At 32.0% G+C, this 21,791-nt stretch overlaps 8 protein-coding genes and 1 further gene across 8 annotated transcripts, besides 3 other annotated features; 4 read left to right on the top strand and 5 right to left on the bottom strand.

The window, feature by feature from the left end:
• Positions 1 to 394: 394 nt before the first annotated feature.
• On the top strand, positions 395 to 1,363 carry OST6 (dolichyl-diphosphooligosaccharide--protein glycotransferase; the record flags this gene model as incomplete). Its single annotated transcript, XM_001645473.1, has 1 exon — positions 395 to 1,363. The coding sequence occupies one exon, from the start codon at positions 395 to 397 to the stop codon at positions 1,361 to 1,363; it is 969 nt and encodes a 322-aa protein (XP_001645523.1).
• Positions 1,364 to 1,728: 365 nt separating this feature from the next.
• Kpol_1004p39 (uncharacterized protein) lies at positions 1,729 to 2,904 on the bottom strand (the record flags this gene model as incomplete). The annotated part of the gene is made up of 1 exon (XM_001645472.1): positions 1,729 to 2,904. The coding sequence occupies one exon, from the start codon at positions 2,902 to 2,904 to the stop codon at positions 1,729 to 1,731; it is 1,176 nt and encodes a 391-aa protein (XP_001645522.1).
• Positions 2,905 to 5,595: 2,691 nt separating this feature from the next.
• On the top strand, positions 5,596 to 7,164 carry PSP2 (Psp2p; the record flags this gene model as incomplete). The annotated part of the gene is made up of 1 exon (XM_001645471.1): positions 5,596 to 7,164. The coding sequence occupies one exon, from the start codon at positions 5,596 to 5,598 to the stop codon at positions 7,162 to 7,164; it is 1,569 nt and encodes a 522-aa protein (XP_001645521.1).
• A 267-nt stretch (positions 7,165 to 7,431) lies between these two features.
• On the bottom strand, positions 7,432 to 7,929 carry GPI19 (phosphatidylinositol N-acetylglucosaminyltransferase GPI19; the record flags this gene model as incomplete). Its single annotated transcript, XM_001645470.1, has 1 exon — positions 7,432 to 7,929. One exon carries the CDS (start codon positions 7,927 to 7,929, stop codon positions 7,432 to 7,434), a length of 498 nt encoding a protein of 165 aa, XP_001645520.1.
• Positions 7,930 to 8,461: 532 nt separating this feature from the next.
• Positions 8,462 to 9,118: a sequence feature (similar to hypothetical protein; correction of possible frameshift sequencing error~similar to Saccharomyces cerevisiae PPZ2 (YDR436W) and PPZ1 (YML016C)).
• Positions 8,462 to 10,741, bottom strand: Kpol_1004p36 (the record flags this gene model as incomplete).
• Positions 9,125 to 9,514: a sequence feature (similar to hypothetical protein; correction of possible frameshift sequencing error~similar to Saccharomyces cerevisiae PPZ2 (YDR436W) and PPZ1 (YML016C)).
• Positions 9,518 to 10,741: a sequence feature (similar to hypothetical protein; correction of possible frameshift sequencing error~similar to Saccharomyces cerevisiae PPZ2 (YDR436W) and PPZ1 (YML016C)).
• Positions 10,742 to 11,720: 979 nt separating this feature from the next.
• Positions 11,721 to 12,749, bottom strand: TAF11 (TATA-binding protein-associated factor TAF11; the record flags this gene model as incomplete). The annotated part of the gene is made up of 1 exon (XM_001645469.1): positions 11,721 to 12,749. One exon carries the CDS (start codon positions 12,747 to 12,749, stop codon positions 11,721 to 11,723), a length of 1,029 nt encoding a protein of 342 aa, XP_001645519.1.
• Positions 12,750 to 13,320: 571 nt separating this feature from the next.
• Kpol_1004p34 (PIG-S family GPI transamidase component) lies at positions 13,321 to 14,916 on the bottom strand (the record flags this gene model as incomplete). The annotated part of the gene is made up of 1 exon (XM_001645468.1): positions 13,321 to 14,916. One exon carries the CDS (start codon positions 14,914 to 14,916, stop codon positions 13,321 to 13,323), a length of 1,596 nt encoding a protein of 531 aa, XP_001645518.1.
• Positions 14,917 to 16,114: 1,198 nt separating this feature from the next.
• On the top strand, positions 16,115 to 17,995 carry UBX2 (Ubx2p; the record flags this gene model as incomplete). Its single annotated transcript, XM_001645467.1, has 1 exon — positions 16,115 to 17,995. One exon carries the CDS (start codon positions 16,115 to 16,117, stop codon positions 17,993 to 17,995), a length of 1,881 nt encoding a protein of 626 aa, XP_001645517.1.
• Positions 17,996 to 18,460: 465 nt separating this feature from the next.
• On the top strand, positions 18,461 to 21,427 carry CYM1 (pitrilysin family metalloprotease; the record flags this gene model as incomplete). The annotated part of the gene is made up of 1 exon (XM_001645466.1): positions 18,461 to 21,427. The coding sequence occupies one exon, from the start codon at positions 18,461 to 18,463 to the stop codon at positions 21,425 to 21,427; it is 2,967 nt and encodes a 988-aa protein (XP_001645516.1).
• Positions 21,428 to 21,791: the final 364 nt, after the last annotated feature.

Genomic DNA, 21,791 nt, shown 5'->3' with positions numbered 1-21,791 from the left:
TAATACCCACATAAATATACCAATAAGCCTACATTCATAAATATATTTATAACGAGTAGATCATTAAATCATCCTTCATTCTTTGATTTATTCAATTTTTAAAGGTTCCATTCCGGATATATTAAAAATTATTAGAGCTTTTTTAAAAATATCAAACAAATCTAATGCAAATTGAACAGACAAATTGGGTAAATTATCAGGTTGATTAGTGGTCGAACTAACCTAGAGGATAGGACATAGGTTAATTGAAGTTTGTTATTTGATAATATATTATTGCTGCACTTGAGTGTCAGGATTCAATTGAGGTTCTGACTGTCTAGTTCGTTACGTTCCCTTTAAATATATATATTATTATTATTAGAAAAAAGAAAACAAATACATTTTGAATTCAAGAATGAATGTCAATTTACTAGTTTGGTTCTTAGTGTCAATTACATCTCAATTGGTATGTTGTTTGATAGATGATGTAAAACCTTTATTAAGTTTAAGAGATAGGGATAGAATCATTGAAGTCACAGATGAAAATTATGAATCCTTAATGGGTGGTGTTAAAGGTTACTCCACTGTATTGTATATTACCATGAGAGGTGAATTAAATGGTAAGGCTTGCGATATGTGTAATGAATTTGAAGAAACTCTTCGTCAAGCAAGTAACCAAATATATTATCAATATCCTGATTTAAATGTGTTGTTTTATATTGCTGATGTGGGGGTTAATAAAAAACTAGCACAAGATTTAAAATTAAAATTTATTCCTCATTTACTAGTTTATCCTCCTGCTACAGACAATTCTTTCAAATGGTCAACCTCACAATTTTATCAATATGAGTTAACTGAACGTGTAGTCAAAGAATTGATGGCATTGGCAAATTTCTTAGGCAAAACTTTAAACATTCTAATTAAAATCAATGAACCATTTAAATATGATGAATTTATATTTTATTTTGGTACTTCAATGCTAGTATTTATTATATTGAAAAAAATTATTTTACCAAGAGTTAACAATAAATCAAAATTTGCCATGGCTGTTTTTTCATTTACCGTAATCTTTTTAAGTATAACTGGTTATAAATTTACTGAGATTAAGGGTATACCGTTTATCGCTAGAAATGATAAAGGAGAAATAATGTATTTTAGTGGTGGTATGAATTGGCAATTCGGTATTGAAATATTTACAGTTTCGACCATGTATTTGGTATTAGGCTTACAAACTTTACTTTTGATCTGTTTACCAAAATTATCAGTTAACGAAAATGTAAAGTTTATTTCTTGTTTATTCCTAACAGTGTCAATATTTTACTCATTCAGTTATTATATCAGTTGTTTTATGATAAAAAGTCCAGGTTATGCATTCTCATTTTAAAAGCATATTAATAGTATATATAACCATATGTATAAATATCCATCCCTATATGATATTAAATAATGGAAACCCAAGAAAGATATTCCCATTTTTGTTAAACATCTCCCATAGATAATAATAATGATAATAGTGATAATAGTGATAATAGTAAAAATAAAAATAAAAATATATAGAATCCCAGATTGATGAATAGTATAATCTATTTATATATAATAATTATACAATGCTTCCCATAAAGTTGTATCAGAAATTAAAAGTAAATTGTGATCTAATGTGTAAAATTTTTTTGTTGTTGTCAAGACTTAAATGAGTTAAAAAAAAGATTTAGTTGGATACGAATAAAAGAAAGATGTATCATGAATGCATTAAATTTGTTCTTCTTGAATTTGAATTTGGAGTTGATTTTCAATTTGTTCCTGTTCCGAGTCTGTGTTGATAATTAGGAAAGAACCCATGATTAAAGCTGCACCAACTACATATATCAATGTCATCGATCTATCAACAAAAATAAAATCACCCAACATTGCCAATGGGATTGTCACCGAAAGCCCTACTGTAACAATGAAAGGTGTCGTTAATAACATTGCGTTGGCCCAGCAATAATCACTAATAAATGTAATTAAACAGTTCAATATTATAATAATTGTAACCTTTTTAGAGGAAGGTAATTCAAAAGTCTCCCAATTGTAATATTGTAATAACAACATTATTGGCCAAAACAGTACCAACGTAAAAAAACCAACAAATCCAAAGAAAATATGCATATTTAGTCTAGTTTCATCTTGAACCTTATGCTTTAATAAAATTGAATAGACACTATATAATAAAGCGCCAGATAATGCTAATATGTTTCCGAAGACTATTTTAAATGGACTGTTTGAGTCACCATCAAATAATGATGCCAATGAATGTGGTTTTGTTATTGGCGGATAATCATAATTATAATAATCAGAATGAGTAACAAACAGGATACCAATGAATGAAATTAAGGAACCTAGTAATTTAGATTTTGTAACCGATTCCACTTTCCAAATAGCTCCGATAAATAAGGTGAAAAACGAAGAAGTTGAAGATAGAATAGTTTGTGAAGCAACACTTGTGTAAGCTAATGAAGCGTTTGTCACTAAATTTGCTAAAAACCATAGGGAACAAAATTGTAAACTTAACCAAATAGTTTCATTTAACGATAACCTCTCATTTTGTGATTTATTTGACTTTGTTCTATTTATCAATAGAGGATCAGTCTCTTCTTCATCATCAACCTCATGATGACCTTCTTGAGCAATAACTAACTCTTCATGTAAATTCTGAATTGGATTACTACAACCATTTCTTATTAAGTTTTTAGTAAATGTGAACAATAAAGGTACCAAATAAAAAATAAACGAAACTGTATTAATATAAGTAATAAAAAACGGTTTCCTATACAAATTATCCTTGAATATAATATTAATTAAAAATGACGATAGAACCCATAATATTACAACAATCCCCAGTAATATCAACCCCCATGACCACCTTTTCTGTACATCCAACATCATAAAACTATTAAAATATTACTTGAATACGTCTCTCTATTTTTATGTCTAGTTTCTACAATTGTGTTTTATTTTTCAATTTTTATTTTAATTTTAATTTTTATTTTTATTTTTATTTTCCAACTAGTACAACAATCAATAAAAATTTATTTTTTTGGGCAATACTAAATAAATACAACCACACCTAAATCCAAGAAACTAATTCCCCTTAATATACACTTCTTAGAAGCATCTAAATAAAATATAGTATAACCTTTGGTCATCGACCTTTGATTTGAACTTTATAAACTTTAAATATCATCGAATATAAATCAATTTGTATTTTTTTTTTTTTAAATTTTAAATTTCAAATTTTTTTTGGTAACAGAACGAACCTTTTTTAAAATACCCAAATCGACTTTTCACTAAGAAAACGCTGTACAAAGAACAGGAAATATATTTAAAACATGGATGTGAAAATGGGTAAAAAAGTGTGTGAAGTGAGAGCTAAACAGAGTAAAGAAAGGAACCATTTACGGTGACGAACGTAAAAATGTGTAATTAGGACTACTAAACGGGAGAGAAAGAGAAAGAGAGAGAGTGAGTGTGTGTCATTGGTATAGAGAATTAATCATGATTCCATATTTCTATCAAGTATAGTACTGTATTATATTTAAGTAATGTTATCGTAATATTCATATAACTTCGGAATCCAATCTATATGAATAACTACAAAATAGATATACATATTCAGCTCAAGTTAGCTTAAACTTAAGCTTAAGCTTAAGCTTAAGTTTATGAATGATGAATGAATACGGGACGGGCCATTAGGATATAATATTGTCTGTCTGTCTGTCTAGCCACAGTTTCGTTTAGCACTAGACTAGCATAGAAGGCTAAAAAAAAAGAGGAATGTAACGGACGGATTGGTAATTGTTAGGAGTGAATTTTGCTTTGTGGGAAAAAAGGAAAGGGGGAAGTAGGAAGAGTCTAAAGAAAACATCAACACACATTTATAGCTGTTATAGCTGTTTGTCTTATGCAAGGTTATTTGTTCGTGGGATATGAGCAAAAAAACAAAAAAACAAAAAAACACATAAACACACACTAGGAAACGACAAGTAGTACATATCACGTGTATGTTAATACACGTGATATTCTTTTTTGAATTTACCCGGCTAGCGGTTACGGAGATATAGGGCCAAAAAAAGAGTGCAAGCGGGAGGAACTAAAAGGATACTAAAAATATAAAAAAAGGGGGAAACACATAGAAAAACACAGATATCTCTGACGGAAGTACTGGTGGGCGGCAACCCCTAACCCCGAGTACCGCCAGTCTCGCTTCAATACACGTTGGCTCGCCTCCCCCCTTTTTTTTTAATTAATTAATTAATATATTGATTTGTATTCAAATGACACAAAAACGAAAAGAATATCAATTGTTGCTTATAAAAAAATTTAATATAAAAGGGACCCAAATTTCCCAGTTTTTCTGTTTCTCTAATTGCCACTTTTTCCAAGTCAAAAACTCACGTCTTTGTAAATATAATATTCCTTTTTTTTTGGTATTTCTATTTCTATTTCTCTTTTCTGTTTTATTCTATAGTTAAAAAAAGATGGGCAGGAGGCAACAAGAGGCAAGATACAGTCACGAGTGGGAGTGGGAGAGGGGGCAATTAAGTGCAGTGACGTTTGGGAACATGGGGGAAAGAATGATTTAGGAATACTTTTATCTACTACAATAGGGGGAGGTATGGGGGACACGGTAGAAGGGCAGTGCAACAGTGCGAGTAGCGATGTATGGGAGAGGAGGGACTAGGGAAAATGTAGATACTTATGGCTTTCTTTGAAAAGTTTAGATTATCACCTTTGGACGGCAGGCATATCGATTGATGTATGATTTAGCTCAAAGTTCTCATAACTATAACTGGATTAAATAATTAGAACAACATATAGGGCAATTGCCAGAATCCAACTGACCAAGATCAAAATATACTTCCTTTGTTTATAACTATGATACCAAAATTTTAACCGCGATCTCATGAATACAAGTGTAGTATCACATAGGACGAACACATCATGTGATCAGCTTTAGATTTTCCTTTTCTTTTTTGTTTTTATTTTTTATTTTAATTATTTTGTCTGTTCATACATATTTGAGAAAAAGTACACAGACAACACTATGGTAGTATTTCATTTTATTTTCTTGGTGCCCGCCCGTCCTGTTTATATTTTCTGAAAATATTCGTTGGATGATACAACATATTCATTTTTATTCGATTTATTCACCAGCAGAATATATATAGTGGTGTTAGTCAATCTTCCTTCTGCTTCTGACAGTTAACTGCAGTGTGTAATTATATATATTCATCATCTTATATTTTTTTTTATTTTTTTTATTTTTTTTGGAATTTGTAGACCGTTCCAAATTAGTGGTGTTTGTTGTAAATACAGGAAATGAAATACTTTAACTATTGTTTTGACCTTTTATTACTAGCTTCTTACACTTTAAATTTATTAGGGTCTTTGCCTTTGTTTATTTCATTTTAGACATATTGATTATAAAACAGATTTAAGTTCAATCACTATTCTTATATTTCTCGTTGTTCCTTAGCTGACAACTGTCAAGATTAGAAAACTTGAATAAAGTCTCATATCAGGACAAGCAACTAAAACATCTTCAAGTTTTCCAACTTCTTTTATTTTAATTTCAAGATGTCGAAAAAAATGTCCCTAGAAGAATTTCTAGGTAATGATTCATTAAGTGACTCTTTATGGAATGAAGATGAAATCAATTTAGATGCAATTAATGCCACTACAAATATCGATTTGTTGAGAAGTGCCAATACAAATTTAGGCAATAAAAATTTAAATAAAACAAATGGACCTCCTTACATTGTTAAATTTGAAAACCTACCAGCAGACTTTACAGATTTTGAAATAACCGATTTGTTTAAGTCAAAGTTTACTAGTTTCATAAAGTTCAAGTTGTTTTGGGAGTTAAACAAAAATCCAAATTTAGAGCAGTTAAATTCAAAAAGTCAATTTATCAAAAATTTTGTTACTTCATCAAAAGTAGCGTTTGTAGAGCTATATTCTTCAAGAGATTTAGAAAAAATTTTGAAATATTGGTATGATCCTTTAAAAGATATTTACAATATTATAGTAAGTGTTGCAAAATTTGACGATTTTAAAAATTATATATCAAAGGATGAATTATTGGCTAACGAAAATCATCCACAAGCTGGCAAACCATTACCACCATCTTTCGAAAGAAATGCAAATGCTGACGCTGGCCATGCTACAAATATTAAGGACACACATCCTGTTGATAAGAAGGAAAAAGATAAACAAAACCCATTTGGATCAGCAAAACCTGTCGATACTCAATCTAAAATTTTAGAAATAGAAGATAAGATCACAACATTCCATGTAGAAGATACATCTACATTAAGAAAATTATCTCAATCTGATGCTGACTCAGAAAGACCTTCTCTATTGATTCCTGGAAAAGTTACAATTTTGAAAAAAGAAAACAAACCTTTAAGTTACTCACATATTGCATCTAAAACTGCTTCTACTACTACTACAACAACTACTTCTCCAACAGAAGTAATCTCTGATTATAATAATATGACAGTAACAGAGTCTTACAATAGAGGTGATCATGAAGAAGCCATCGAAGAAGAAGAGGATGAGAGAACAGATGAACTAAACACCTCTGAAGATGAAGAAGATAACAAGAATGTTACAACATATGATACAAACAAGAACTCTGATCACGACTCAAAGCCATTTATTTACAAAGATGGAGAAAGAGTACCAAACAACAAATTTTACAACAATAAACCTAATAATTACAATAACCGTGGGAACTACCGCGGTGGTCACAGAGGAGGACAAGGTTATAACAGAGGAGGACAAGGTTACAACAGAGGTGGACAAGGTTATAGCAGAGGCGGTTCTTCATATAACTCCAGATACAATAATAATAACCAAAATGAAGGCCATGGCCATCAAAATTCTAATGATGACAATTCTAACCAAAATAATTCAAACGATGAACGTTATTCTTTGTTCAAACCTGCAAGTGGATTCCTACAAGGAGGAAATGACAGAAATTCTAGAAACTTTAATAAAGGTCCTGGCAATAATAGTGGTTACACACCTCATCATGGTTCAAGTCGTGGTGGACGTGGTGGACGTGGTGGACGTGGTGGTCGTGGCGGTCGTGGCGGTCGTGGAGGATCCAGTAGAGATTCTTACAATCGTACAAACAATTAATTAGTTACTTGATGTTTTGTTTCAAATTCATTTAGCAGTGTATTAAGAGCATTATCTCATGTTAATTGTTAGCTTACTTTTCTCTTCCAAGATATGGATGCTACGCCCTTACTTTCATGAATAATCTTACATATATGTGTGTGCTGTTATACTACTACTCTTCCTACTTTATTTATCTACCTCTATATATATGTACGTATGTAATTTCCATATTAATGCATTATTATAATATAATAAAAAATAATAAAATATTCTATAATCTCTTAACTACCCTTTAGAGGATCTAGTTCTTTGTTCTCTATACAATATTTCACAGACTTCTGTAATTGGAAGATCAATGACCCCACTGGATTCTTTGAATGCATGCTTATCTAAAAAGTCATTAAAATCATCTTCAGTTGCTACATTACCTTTTGCATCAGTTATAGTTCGAAGTTCATCAAGCGCTGGAGTAAGTACATCTTCATTGTACATTAATAACGCAGTGTATACCCAAAGCATTCCCATAAGAACAAAACATTCAAAATATATCAACCAGCTACGTTGCGGTAGTATATCCATAATATCATTGATGAATTCTTTTCGTATTATCCATATATCTACATCTTGTGGTATTAGAGACCAAACTATTAAAAATACCAATAACGAACATGTTAAAAAATGCCTTGAAAACCAAAAATACTCATTAGTATACGACACATTCATATTCATTAGATCTGTACTCCAACCAGACTCATAGAGTATCTCATCACCTTCTTTATTCATTGTTATCCACCAACCTTTAATATCATTTTCGATATCACATCAGTTTTAAATAACCAATTTGCATATAAAATCTCAATAATTCGGAAATTAGCAGCTTATAAGTAAGACAGAAATGAAAGAACTGAACTACCAAATGGATTGATGTTTAGAATGCCTATGTAACATCTATCATTCTAAGAACAAAACTATAAATTATTATCATTGCTATTATTATTATAGATCTAATATAGAATAGTATTTATTGGTATAAAATATGACTGTTGTATTTAATATTAGATGACTATAAAAGTTGGTATATATCCCTTTATATACACTTGATGAAAAAAAAAAATTGAGCAATAATGATATGGAATATTTATATCATCCTTCTAATTGATATATTTACTATGCATATTTCCACTGATATTACTGGAATGATATTATATTTTCTGAATATACTATATTTGTTTTTTATTTTATTTTTGAGAACTCTTTTTTAAAAAAATCTTATTGTTAAAAATCTACCAATGCCAAGTTATAGAGGCAGCATTTACTAATAACTTTGGAATTGCTGTTGTTGCTGTTGGTTAGCTATTTTTCTTTCTTGTCTTCCCTTTTTCATAACTTGTTTTAGTGCCGCACCATCTAATGGATCCAATAATTCAAATGAACATAACAAACCTTCACTGACACTCATAACAGCACCCCAATTATCAAATTCTCCACAATAATTAGGTGCGGAGAAAACTGTCACTAGACTCCTATCGTTAAAAAATTCATACCCATCTTCAACAACCATATGCGCTCTACATACTAAATCAAATCCAAATTTGTTCAAGAACTTGTTTATTGCAACTTTATTATAACAATAACTCACACCTCTTTCATTATCCTCCCACTCATAAATTGAATCTGTTGGGGTCGGACCAATATAATCATTAATCAGTCCAAAATCAGGAACATCAGTAGGGCTACTAACATGTCTAATTTCATCCATCGAATTCAGGACTGGAAATAAACCTCCATGCACCACAAATATCTTACCTGTTACAATGGCTGCCAATGGTAAAGTATTAAATGTTCCAATGAAACTTTTCCATGTTCTTATATTACAACGACGTTTACATTCATTATAAAAACCATAAACTCTTGTAACATTTGCACACTCGTGATTGCCTCTCAATAAAAAGAAATTTTCTGGGTATTTGATTTATTAACATAGCAAAAGTAATATAGTTTCCAAGGACTGTTTACCACGATCAACGTAGTCTCCAAGGAATAGATAATTTGCTGATGGCGGGAACCCACATTTTGTGAATAGCCTTAATAAATCTGCATATTGACCATGCACATCACCGACAATCTTAACTGGGGGTGATAATTCCAGAAGAGGTGGCTGTGAAAGGAATATTTCTCTTGCTTTATGACATATTTGTGCAATTTCAGAATTTTTTAAACAAACGTTCTTTGTTCTTTTAGCCGCATATCCCGCATCAAGCAGTTTTTGAATAGTCTCATCTATATCCACCACCTTAGTTGGCTTTTTTATTTTATCCGAATTCAAGTAATTTCCCTGCTTCATAGTATCATTACCTTCAATGTTCATCTAATCAATACCATTATCAACATTTTGTGCGTTAATACCAGGAGAATAACCCGAATTAGACAATCTCCTCCCGTATTGGTCTGAATTATCATTTAATGAAAGTGACGCCATTCCTGAATATTCATCGCCATTTTGATATGCACTTCCACTTGAACCTCCATGATTACCACTAAAATAGTCAGAGTTTTCATTCAATTCATTTGATTTTACAGCTGGCGAATTTAGTGGAGTGCTGTATGCATTTGTTCCAAGGGAATTCATCGATGAACGTCTACTATGCGATGAGCCATGAGAACCTGAACGAACCATAGCTGGAAATGACGAAGTATTACCGTCAGATGCTTCCATAGAACTATCTGTCTTTCTACGGCTTCTTGAGAGAAATGAATTACTTCTTGAACTTGAAGGACGAGAGGAATTGCTATGTCTAATCCCATCTATTCTATTGCCATTATTATCAAAATTATTGTTATCGTCATCATCATCATCATCATCAGTTAGTGCATTTTCATTATATGAAAAGGAATTGGCTGACTGGTTATAGTAACTATTTTTCAAAATTGGTGATTTTGGCTTAACTCTAATCATTGATGGTGGAAGCTCAATATTACCAGAGTTAAAACTTGATCTCTGGTTCAAAGATTCACGCCTACTTTGTGAGTCCTTGTTAATTTGTAAATTGCCACTGCTGCTGATGTTATTATTATTATTGCTATTGGTATTAATATTATTGAAATTATTACTGTTTATGCTGTTCCCTGTATTGATATTGTCAAAATTATAATGACTATTATTATTATTATTATTGTTGTTGTTGTTATTATTACTATCATTGTTGTTATCGTTATTATTGGAAGTTAAATTATTACTACTATTAACGTTCCCATTATTATTATTATTATTGTTATTATCACTATTATTACTGTTACTACCAAATTCATCACGGGTAGGCATATTTCCTAATGATTGACTGCGATTGTGACTATGTCGCTGCTTGAAATCATTTTTAGCAGATTGCGAACCTGACTTCGACGTTGGGAGACTTTGATCTGATGATTTTGATCTTGAATTCCCCCCACTACTTAAGGAAGATTGTGATTTCTTATTCTTTAACGACCGTATCGATCTTGATGACTTCTGCGATTGAGAAGTATCTGTTCTTGTAAATGGCGGTACAGAATCTTGACTCGAAGACTTCTTCGATGGTTTTGAATTTGAATTACCCATTATAATAATCTTCTATCACACAATGTCCAAATATAAATAAGCGCAAATAAAGTAAAATAAAATAAAAACAAAAACACACACACAAACCAGATAAAGCTCAATGTAATAGAGTAGCGCTAACAATTTGTCAGTACCGTCTTGTAATATGTTATAATTATTCCTGTTTCCTTCTATATTGAAGATAGATTTCAACAAATCTTAGAGGACAAGACAAAATATCTAGTTCAAAAGATTACTCCTTAAAAAGTAGAAACCAAACCCCAAAATCCTTTAACTTCTAACAGAATATGGATAAACCAAACAAATCAGACAAATCAACTGGAAAGATGACCTAGACAACTCCTGGTTTGATATAAATTTCCCTAATTCTATAATTATTAAAATCAGCAAAGTTTTCTAGAACTCAAAATAGAACCAAAAATGTGCCGTGTTAAAAACAAAATAAACCTATCAAAACCCAAAACAATATACAAGAAATCTGATTTCACTTCCCTTTGAACTATTAAATATCAATAAACCAACCTTTTAACTCTTTATCATCTAACCTTTTTAAAACTCTTTTACACATCTCTTTTTTGTTAATTTTAATTATAAAACTAAGCTAAACCTTATTGAATTGTTCTTGTTGAAAGGGGTTCCCGGGAAAAAGACAAAAGATGAAAAAGACTGTAAATGATTAAGACTATTGAAGGTCAGTTTAAAGAACAGCATTGGCTATGATGAGGAACTGGTTCTAAATGAAGAGTAGTATGTTGGTTTTGTTCTGTTGGTTTTAGGTTATCTTTTACAATTTGAATGGTAAAATTCGAACCAGTAGTTCTGGAGTTAATAACTTATTTTTTTGATGTGAAAAATTACAATATGGCGACATATACATATATATAGATTTATCAACTTCCACATATATATATATATATGATGTGATGTGATGTGATGTGATGTGGGGGGTACAAGTGGGTCGAATGAGAAATATTTCAGTTTATCTGAACATCCAACCGTTACCTTCACCTTGAGTTCTCCAGGCAGGTGACAATGACGTTTCACTTTGCAATTGATATAGACGCCATGCTTCTCTAATGTGCTCAGGCAAGATGGGACTGTTATCAGAATATTTTTCTATGCTGACATCTAAAGTGTTGAATTCTTTCACTAGTTTGTTGTATTGGTCAATCAACCCAATTTTAACTTCTTGAGGATTCTGATTACCCAACTTCAATAGTTTATTACCATTTTTAACATATTCCATTTCGTCTTTATCATCATCAAAATATGTATCACTTTCATTTTCATCAACGCTATCTTCATATTCATCGTTTCTCTCTACCAATAATGTCAATTTTTTCAAAAATTTCTTTAACCTTTTGCCAACATATTTACGACGTTCATATTGGATATCCATCTTGCTTAATAACCATTTTTGTCTTGCGTCAAGTGCCAATTCAATTATTTCACCTGCAAATATTTTACCAACTGCCTGAAGAAATACACGAATATTCTCTGTTACACTTTGATTAATCACTGTACCTGCTAATTTTTTCACTTGTGATTTGTTTAAAGAAGTACGATGGAATACTTCAAACCTATTAGTCTGTTCAGAATCAAGATTGGTAACTAATAATCTGAACTGTTCGTCTTGATCCAATATCCTTGGGAAATGAACGTTATGTAATTTCTCATCTCTAACATCCTTCGGAAATACCATCCCTTTAGGGACTTCGTTCACCATCTCTTCTACCCCATTACCATTGCCAATTCTTCGTATCTTTGTAGTCATTTCATTAGATCTGTCATCGTTACCACCACGTCTTCTTTTTTTGCTATTTAAGTTATCATAAACCTCCATCGTACCACCAGTTCTCATACTCTTCATTTTCCATAAAACGTACTCATGATCTTCACTCAATACTTGATCGATCATCTGTTTAGTGGCAAAATAATTAGCCATAGTTATCAAAGATGAGTAATTAGACTTTGGTATTATATCTAAAGGTCCCTGTGGTCCTGGCATCTTTATCTCGTATCAACAATTTGGATTCTAAAATACTTTTACTTTTATTCAAATAAAAACGAACAAGCAAACAAACAAACGATGAAGCAAAATATATATATATATATATATATAAACACACTGAAACCAATACTATATGCTTCCAAATACCCAGATTACCTTCCCTTCAGTCACTTACCTTTCTATTAGCTACAAAACTTGGCTTCTTGTTATCAGTATTCTGGTTCAAAGTTTCTTTATATCTGCTTTAATAGTTAATTTTATCATGTAAGCTACAGAATTTCATCAGTTTTGTATGGCGAAGAGGAAAACTGGAATATTAATAAAGAGCAATTGCTACAAATGACGGTTAAACTAGACAATCTAGTGATCAGTAACTTTATCTATGCATCTTATTGTTTGTTTGTCGAGTCTTTTTTTATATAGTGTTATATAAATATTTATATATATATATATATGTGAGTGTATTGCCCATGGCGAGCATTGGATTGTAACGGTCTAAAGAAGTGAGAGTAATAAATATAACAACAGAAGAAATAAAAAAAGACACGTTTTCTTATGACATTATCGTCTAGATCTTTTCCTTTTCATTTCCATCGTTATTCTTGGTTGGAAGAGTCTCTGATTCTTCTGATTTAATTTCTTCATTTTTTTTCTCCTTCAGCAATTTGATCAAACCTAATAGTAGAACCAAAGTAGTTGGACCAAAAAATGGGAAATATACTGCCATTTTGTGTTCTTGAGGGAAATAGTTTTGTTGCACCATTTTACCATCAAAGAATGCCGATTCACAAACTTTGACCAATTCATTACTTAATAATAAGGCTTCGTTCCAAACTTGATTTCCTGCAAGTTTTGGATTATTCAATAATTTTATGATCTTATTTCTTAATTGGATAGCAGTCTTAACATCCTCTGCTACTTCAGTTGGAATTGCCATTTGTTCAAAAGTTTGTGTCAATCTAACCAAAGATTCCAATGTCTCTAAAGATTTATCCAAATTTTTCACTGTCACATATCTCTTGAAGGAATCTAGAATAATATATGGAGAAGTCATCTCATTATTTACTTGTTCAATTCCAAGCAATTGTATTATTTTTTCGCTGAATTGGTACATTATAGGTTTCAAATAGTTATCATCTAGAACAGCCTTTGATTTCAGTGGATATTTATTAATAATCAATACCCCCCATTGTGGAATAACAAAACTTTCCCATTGTGTGCTGATATCAGTACCTTCAATGGTCAATTCAGTGGAGTTGATAAAGTTTAACCCAGTTGGCGCTGTTCCGGAACTTGGGAACACGATAGCTAAGTTCAAACCAACTGCCTCTGAGAAATCATCAATTGAAGATACTTCTGAAATATCAGCGACATAAGAAATATCCTTAACCGAAACCGATTCCAATTCATTCAATTTATATAAATTCAAATCGCTGTAGTAGACAAGGTTAGTATCGACGGTAAAGTTAAATACTGGTGATAAAAACTTTCTTAATGGAGTGATGTAATTTTTCAAAGAATTATCAATATCCCAACTTATTGGAGAACCATCACCAGATAATAATGATAAACTTAAATGTACAGTTGGGTTATAAGAAATTGAAAGTTGATGTTCCTTTGTATTGTAATTGTTTGAGAAATGAGATGATTCTAATTTGAAAATGTCATTTAACATAGAATTTGAAATGAATTGTAAAAGATCGTCATATTCTACAGATTTGAAGTCGAATTCTACTATAGAGACAGTTGAATCTTCACCTTTTTGCAAACTTAAAGAAGGACCCTCTTTAAGTCTGAGAACATGATACGAAGTAGGATCAATTTCTATGGAATCTTCGATTTTTTCATTCATTTTCTGAACATTAACAGTCCAATCAATTGGTTTATTTTCCAAAGTAGATAATTTTGAATTAATTACGTTTTGTAACTCGGCATGCAGATTAGAATAATACTTTCTGTTGTAATCCACAAAGAATGGAATACTTATATGAATATCATTATGTCTATCGTGAGAGAGATTATTAATATATTCTAATGGTAAAGTTGCCCTATGGACAGAAGTTAACTTATACCACAGCGGCAGTCCGAAAAGCAAATAGATAGCAACAAAGGCCAGACCCACTAGTCTTCTCAACGTGAGTTGTTGAATCCCATATATACCCATATCTTTATCTAATATAATATTACCTTGAATGAAACTTTGAATTGAACTCCAGAACCTTATATTCTTGACTATTAGTGTGTATGCAAAAACTTTCAAACAAACCAAATAAAAAAAAGGACAAACCTATCTCTTATATTGCTATAAATTGGTCTATTTCAAACGAAAAGGGAGAGGGATAACAAACCAATGTTCAATAAACTAGCTATTCAATTGATCTTTGATCCTTGGATATCAGTCTTACCCTTGTAATTATCAATTGTTCAACTTCCCATTACCTAATTATATGTATATATATATATATATGATTTGTTTTATGCTTTTATATTTTCATAGTTTTCCAATGTGGTGTGCTGTGGTGTGCTGATTTTCAAATGAAATTCTTTTTGGTTTCGAGACTCCTGGAGTAGTGGCACGTGACAGTCACATGTATATCACATGTATTGTGATAGTGATTGACCATTTGCACTGGACTGGACTGGACTGGACTAGACTGGAGTGGAAGGGAATGCCATCAAAGAGGACTGGTAAGTTAGATAAGATAAGATACACAAACACACACAAACACACAGATACTAATACTGACGCTGACGCTGTCGCTCATTTAAGCCCAACTGAACAAGCACCAGCCAAACAAGTTCATCATTGTCTACGTCATATTCCAACATCAAGATCACATTCCACGAAGGAAAGGGGCGGGTGAAACAAATCCCAACCAGCCAAGAATAACTTCACTTCGAGGATTTATATAAATTGAAGATGATCTCTATTAACCTTTGAGCTTTAAGAACTTACAATCATGGAGAATCTACATGCCATTTTTGCTATATTTGCTATCGGATTGATTGCTTTATTGTGCTCAATATAGTGCTGATATCAAAACGGTTGTGGCAGCAGTTGCTAGTTCAGTGGGTTTTAGAAAGCTTAAAAGACCAAAAACTAAAAAAAATATACATATAAATAAAAACGACTTACAACTGATCTCACTTTTATTCAATCATCGTCGTTTTCCATCACATATTGTTCCAATAATTACTCTGATAGAGCTTTACTAGTTCAAGGAGCCTAACGAAACGAACGTACTGTAAATAGCTTAGCGATAAAGCAACGGATCCACACTGTTGTTTTAACGAACTTTTAAGTACCCACTATAACATTTTCCATTTATTTCAATCGTGCAATTAATAAATTATTTATAAACATGCCTGTCGTGAAGTACAAGGATCAGGAGTTTCATCTCTCTCACGATGAAGAAGATAAATTAAACCAGTTTCAGATGATTAGTAGTTTCCCAGAAGACGAGCTACCCCAAATTATAAAATTATTAAGAAATCATGGTTGGAGTTTAGAACCAGCTTTAGGTAGATATTTCGATGGCACTTGGAAAGATTCTTTCAATATGGTTGATCCAGAAATGACCGCTGTTCCCCCAACAATACCTGATAGAATACCAACACCCACTCCTCCTTCTCTTCCCCCAGTCATACCTAATGCTGGTCCATTTAGGAATGATATCATCAGAGACCCATTTATGTTCGAAAACATTACAAATAGTCTCGTGCCTTCATTACCAATAGTCAACGCATTACCAAATAATTTTAAAGACAAATACAGACATGTAGGCTTACAAAATAAGAGCGATGATATATGGAATATTGGGAATGACGGAAATCCTATAATAGCTATACTATTTTTCTTACCTAAGTTGTTAATTAAGATCGGTGGTGGGCTGCTGTCATTAATTTGGACAATTATAACCTTTGGTTTTAACTCGCATTTAAATGATTCGGATAGAGTGGTCGCTATTCCTAAAAAACCTTCAGAAAATTCAAAATCAATTGAACTTGTTCTAACAGAGTTATTAGATGATGAAACAAATCTAAGCAGAGTCAAAAATTTGGTTATTAACCAAATCTCATTTAATGAAGCCTTAACTGCCTGTAAAGAGGAATTTAAATACATTTTAGTTATCATCATTGGGGAAACTTCAGAAGTTGATACTGAAATTGTAGATAAGAATTCGCAACTGTTTATTAAGAAAATTCTCTCAAATGATGACGTTCTAAGCAAACTAGAATCTATGAAAGACGATATGCTGATTTATTTGCATCAAGCCTCAGAGTTAGAACCTTGGCTAGTCTGTAAGAATATGAAAATCAAGTACACTCCAGAATGTTTGTTAATCGGTAACGTACTAAATTCCACAGGCTCTTTAAATGGCATAACAAGACCATCTGTCTTGGCAAAGATAAGAGTCACAACTATTAAAAAGTTTTTAAACTCTTTAACCGTAACAGTTGATAGATTTAATCCAGAATTAGTAGTAAGTAGAACAGAAATGGAAGAGTTGAAACTCGCAAGACAGTTGAAACAAATGCAAAATGATGCCTACGAAGAGTCACTAAAATTAGATAGGAAAAAGGAAGAAGAAAAGAAGAAGGCTGTAGAATTGGCTGAGAAACAACTGATAGAAGAAGAACAAAGACAAAGACAAATAAAGATAAATGAAACATTGAAACATTTGAAGTGGCTAAAAAAATGTATAGAAATAATACAAGAACAAAACACGCATACTATCGATACGAATGAAAAAATCGCTACTTTACAGATTAGAACATCTAAAGGTACTCGTATGATTAAAAAATTCAAACCAACCACCACATTGCATTCCATCTATCTACATGTTGGATGCCATCTATACCTAGATAATTATTCTTCAGATAAAGATGAGTTAACTAGAAGTATTGTAGATATGGTAGAATCACATATGGATAATGAAGCTTTATTATGCTTTAAAGATAACGACATTGATAAAGAAGACTTGGAACTTGATTCTGTTCTTGATTTAATTAAATCAGAAATTATAAAATTAAAGGTTCCTGACGAAAAATTAACTGATATCGACTTCGACTTCGAATTGGTCTCCCCATTTCCTCGATTCAACGTGCCTACAGATAAAAAGGTAAGTGTCAAGGAGGTTAAGGAGTTGTGGCCTAATGGTAGTTTACTAGTGGAAGAAATCATTGAAGATAATGATGACGAAGACGAAGATGACGATTATGATGAGAAGAAACAAGATTGAAGCAAAATTTATATAGACCTTTCAATCTTTCAAACTAGATTGACCTATCTAGCTCAATTCAAAACTAATAAACAAAGTAAAAAGATGTAGAATTGTAAAATAAGCTAACTAAAATAATGAAAATACTTAATGATACTAAATCAATCTATGTATTAATCATCTTTTATAACCGTATATATGTTCAGGCATTGTGTAGTTGTTCATCTTTAAGCTAAGAGTTTACCCCATCCTACCTCATCTCACTCACGTGACTTTCTTGATAATGTTGGCCGGACTTCCATTTAATTACAGAGAGCAATTAATATAAGAAGGTACATTCAATATAAGAATATGATTTCTAATAATTATATAAATTGGCAGTTTATTCAGGTGTAGAAGTACAACAAAGAGCTGGAAGACCATTTTAAATTGTTGTTAAAGAGAATTACTCACCCAGGTTATAGTTGGTTTAATACAAGGAATTCAATGCTAAGATTTCAGCGATTAGCATCTAGTTATGCTCAAGCGCAAGTACTTAGAAAATATCCAGTTGGTGGTATCTTACATGGTTATGAGGTCAGAAGAGTGCTTCCTGTTCCAGAATTGATGCTTACTGCTGTAGATTTAGTTCATAAACAAACTGGTTCCGAACATTTACACATAGATAGTGCTGACAAGAATAATACTTTTAGTATATCATTCAAGACAAATCCTCCTGATTGTACTGGTGTCCCACATATTTTGGAACATACTACTCTATGTGGTTCTCAGAAGTATCCTGTAAGGGATCCATTTTTTAAAATGTTGAATAGGTCTTTGTCAAATTTTATGAACGCTATGACAGCTCATGATTATACATTTTTTCCATTCTCTACCACTAATGAAACTGATTTTAAGAATTTAAGAGACGTTTATATTGATGCTACTTTGAATCCACTATTGAAAATAGAAGATTTTTTCCAAGAAGGTTGGAGACTAGAACACTCCGATGTAACCGATCCAAAAAGTCCAATTGAATTCAAAGGTGTTGTCTACAATGAGATGAAAGGTCAAATATCTAATGCCAATTATTATTTTTGGAATAAATTTCAAGAAAGTATTTATCCATCGTTGAATAACTCAGGTGGTGATCCAAGTAAAATAACAAATTTGACTTATGAAAATTTAGTTGATTTCCATTCCAAAAATTATCATCCTTCCAATTCAAGAACATATACCTATGGTAATTTGCCATTAGAAGATACCTTACAATTTTTGAATAAAAAATTTGCTGGATATGGTAAAAGAAATAGGAACAAGTCAGTTCTTAAACCTATTTCATTGGATAGTATCACTACTATCGAAACAACAGGTCAAATCGACCCTATGTTACCTCTAGATAAGCAGACAAAATCATCAATGACTTGGTTGTGTGGATCTCCAGATAACTTTTATGAAACATTTTTATTGGGGATAATTGGTAACTTATTATTAGATGGTCATTCTTCAACTTTATACAAAAAGTTAATTGAAACAGGCCTTGGTACTGATTTTTCTGTAAATACTGGTATGGAGACTACTACCGAGTCGAACTTCTTCACTGTCGGCTTAAATGGTATTAGTGATGCTGCTGTATTAAAAGATGAAGTATTAAAGACTTTGAAGTTAATCTTGGATGAGCCAATTAACAATAACAGAGTTGAAGCTATCATTCAACAATTAGAATTATCTAAGAAAGACCAAAAATCTGAATTCGGATTATTATTATTATATTCAATCATTCCAGGATGGTCAAACGCTCGTGATCCATTCAACAACCTGTTATTTGAAGAAACTATTGCTAGATTTAGAGAAGATTGGGATAAAAAGGGTAATGAATTGTTCAAAGATATTATTCGTAAATATATTATTGATAAACCATATTTCCAATTCACTATGAAAGGTTCAGAAAATTTCTCAGCTGAATTAGAAAAAGAAGAAGCTGAAAGATTAAAGGCCAAAGTTACAAGACTAGATGAGGATGATAAGAAAATAATCTTCAAAAGAGGTGCTCATTTACAGGCGCTTCAAAACGAAAAGGAAGACATTTCATGCCTACCAAGCTTAAAGGTTGAAGAAATTCCAAGAACTTCTGATGTTTACCCAGTTGTATCGGACAGCAATATTAAACATAGAATTACCGAAACTAATGGTATAACCTATTTAAGAGGTAAAATCAATCTTGACAAAAAGATTCCTGAACATTTATTTCCTCTTCTACCATTGTTTTCAGACTGTTTGACTCATTTAGGAACTAAGACGGAAGAGTATAGTAAAATCGAAGAAGCTATGAAATTGTATACTGGTGGTATCTCTACGCATGTAGATGTCGGTTCAGATCCTATAACCTCCCATCCAAATCTGTTATTTAGATTTGATGGTTGGGCTTTGAACTCTAAGACAGATAAGGTAACTGAAATATGGGAGAAGCTATTAGTGAATACCGATTTTAAACAAAATAGTGAAAAGATCAAGGTTTTGATTAAATCAATGGTATCATCCAACACATCATCTATTGCAGAATCTGGGCATTCTTTTGCCAGGAGTTATTCTTCAGCTCATTTAAGCACTACAAGGGCAATTAACGAAGTTTTCCATGGTATTTCCCAAGTCCAACTTTTAAATAAATTAGCAATGACATTAGAAAACGAGGAATTATTCCAAACAGAAATTGTTGATAAATTGGTTGAATTGCAAAAATATATGATGGATTCTAATGAAGTTCAATTTTTTGTCACCACTGATTCTATTCAACAAGTTGCTAAAGTGAAACAAGAGCTGGACACATTTGTTGGAAGTCTATCTCCAATCGAGAAGAACGGTGGTGTTAACATTGAATCTTATCCAAAACTTGCTCAAAAACCAGGAGTAATGTCTACATTAATTAATTTCCCATTCCAAGTTCACTATTCAGGAAGTTCTCTGCCAGGTGTTCCATACACTCATAATGATGGAGCACCATTACAAGTTCTATCCAGTATGTTAACTTACAAATATTTACATAAGGAAATTAGAGAAAAAGGAGGTGCTTATGGTGGAGGTGCAACATATAGCGCCTTAGATGGGATCTTTTCATTTTACTCATACAGAGATCCAGATCCAATCAGATCGTTAGAGACATTTCACAATTGCGGACAATATGTCCTAGAAAACCTCAAGTGGGATACCGCCGACTTAAACGAAGCCAAACTAACCTTATTCCAACAAGTAGATGCACCAATTAGCCGTAAGTCAGAAGGTACTATATACTTCCATTCTGGAGTCACTGATGAGATGAGACAAAAGAGAAGAGAACAATTATTGGATACTTCATTGATAGATATTCACAGAGTCGCTGAAAAATATCTATTAAACAAGAAACCAATCAATGCAGTAGTGGGACCTGAAATTGAAGGTAAAACAGTCCCACCAACTTGGGATGTAATAAACTTCTAAGATACTGAAACATAAATCTAGATCCATCTAAAAGTGTGTGTGTGTGTGTTAGCTTCATATTCCACTCTTCCCCTTCCCTTCCCCCAATCTAACCCTTGAGGAAAGACCTTCTCAAACATTATATCCTCCAATATCTGTACCTTATACAATTATGTAAATAATCTTCCACAATCAATGATGATTGTATCGATCCTGTTAATACAATACCATCTATTCCACATCCAATCTACCCATCTACCATAATCATAGACAGCTTTAAACTTGGCCTTGTTCGCTATTACGTAGCTTTCCCAGATACTTTGACGCGAAATTTGATAAGAGCAGAGAGTTTTTGACAGGAGATATAAAATTGAAAATGGTAACT

The sequence above is a fragment of the Vanderwaltozyma polyspora genome, genomic scaffold (assembly GCF_000150035.1).
Source record: "Vanderwaltozyma polyspora DSM 70294 KpolScaffold1004 genomic scaffold, whole genome shotgun sequence".
Classification (NCBI taxonomy): domain Eukaryota; kingdom Fungi; phylum Ascomycota; class Saccharomycetes; order Saccharomycetales; family Saccharomycetaceae; genus Vanderwaltozyma; species Vanderwaltozyma polyspora.
Note: the sequence above shows the minus strand (reverse complement) of the source record. Positions and strands in the feature narration are given on the sequence as shown.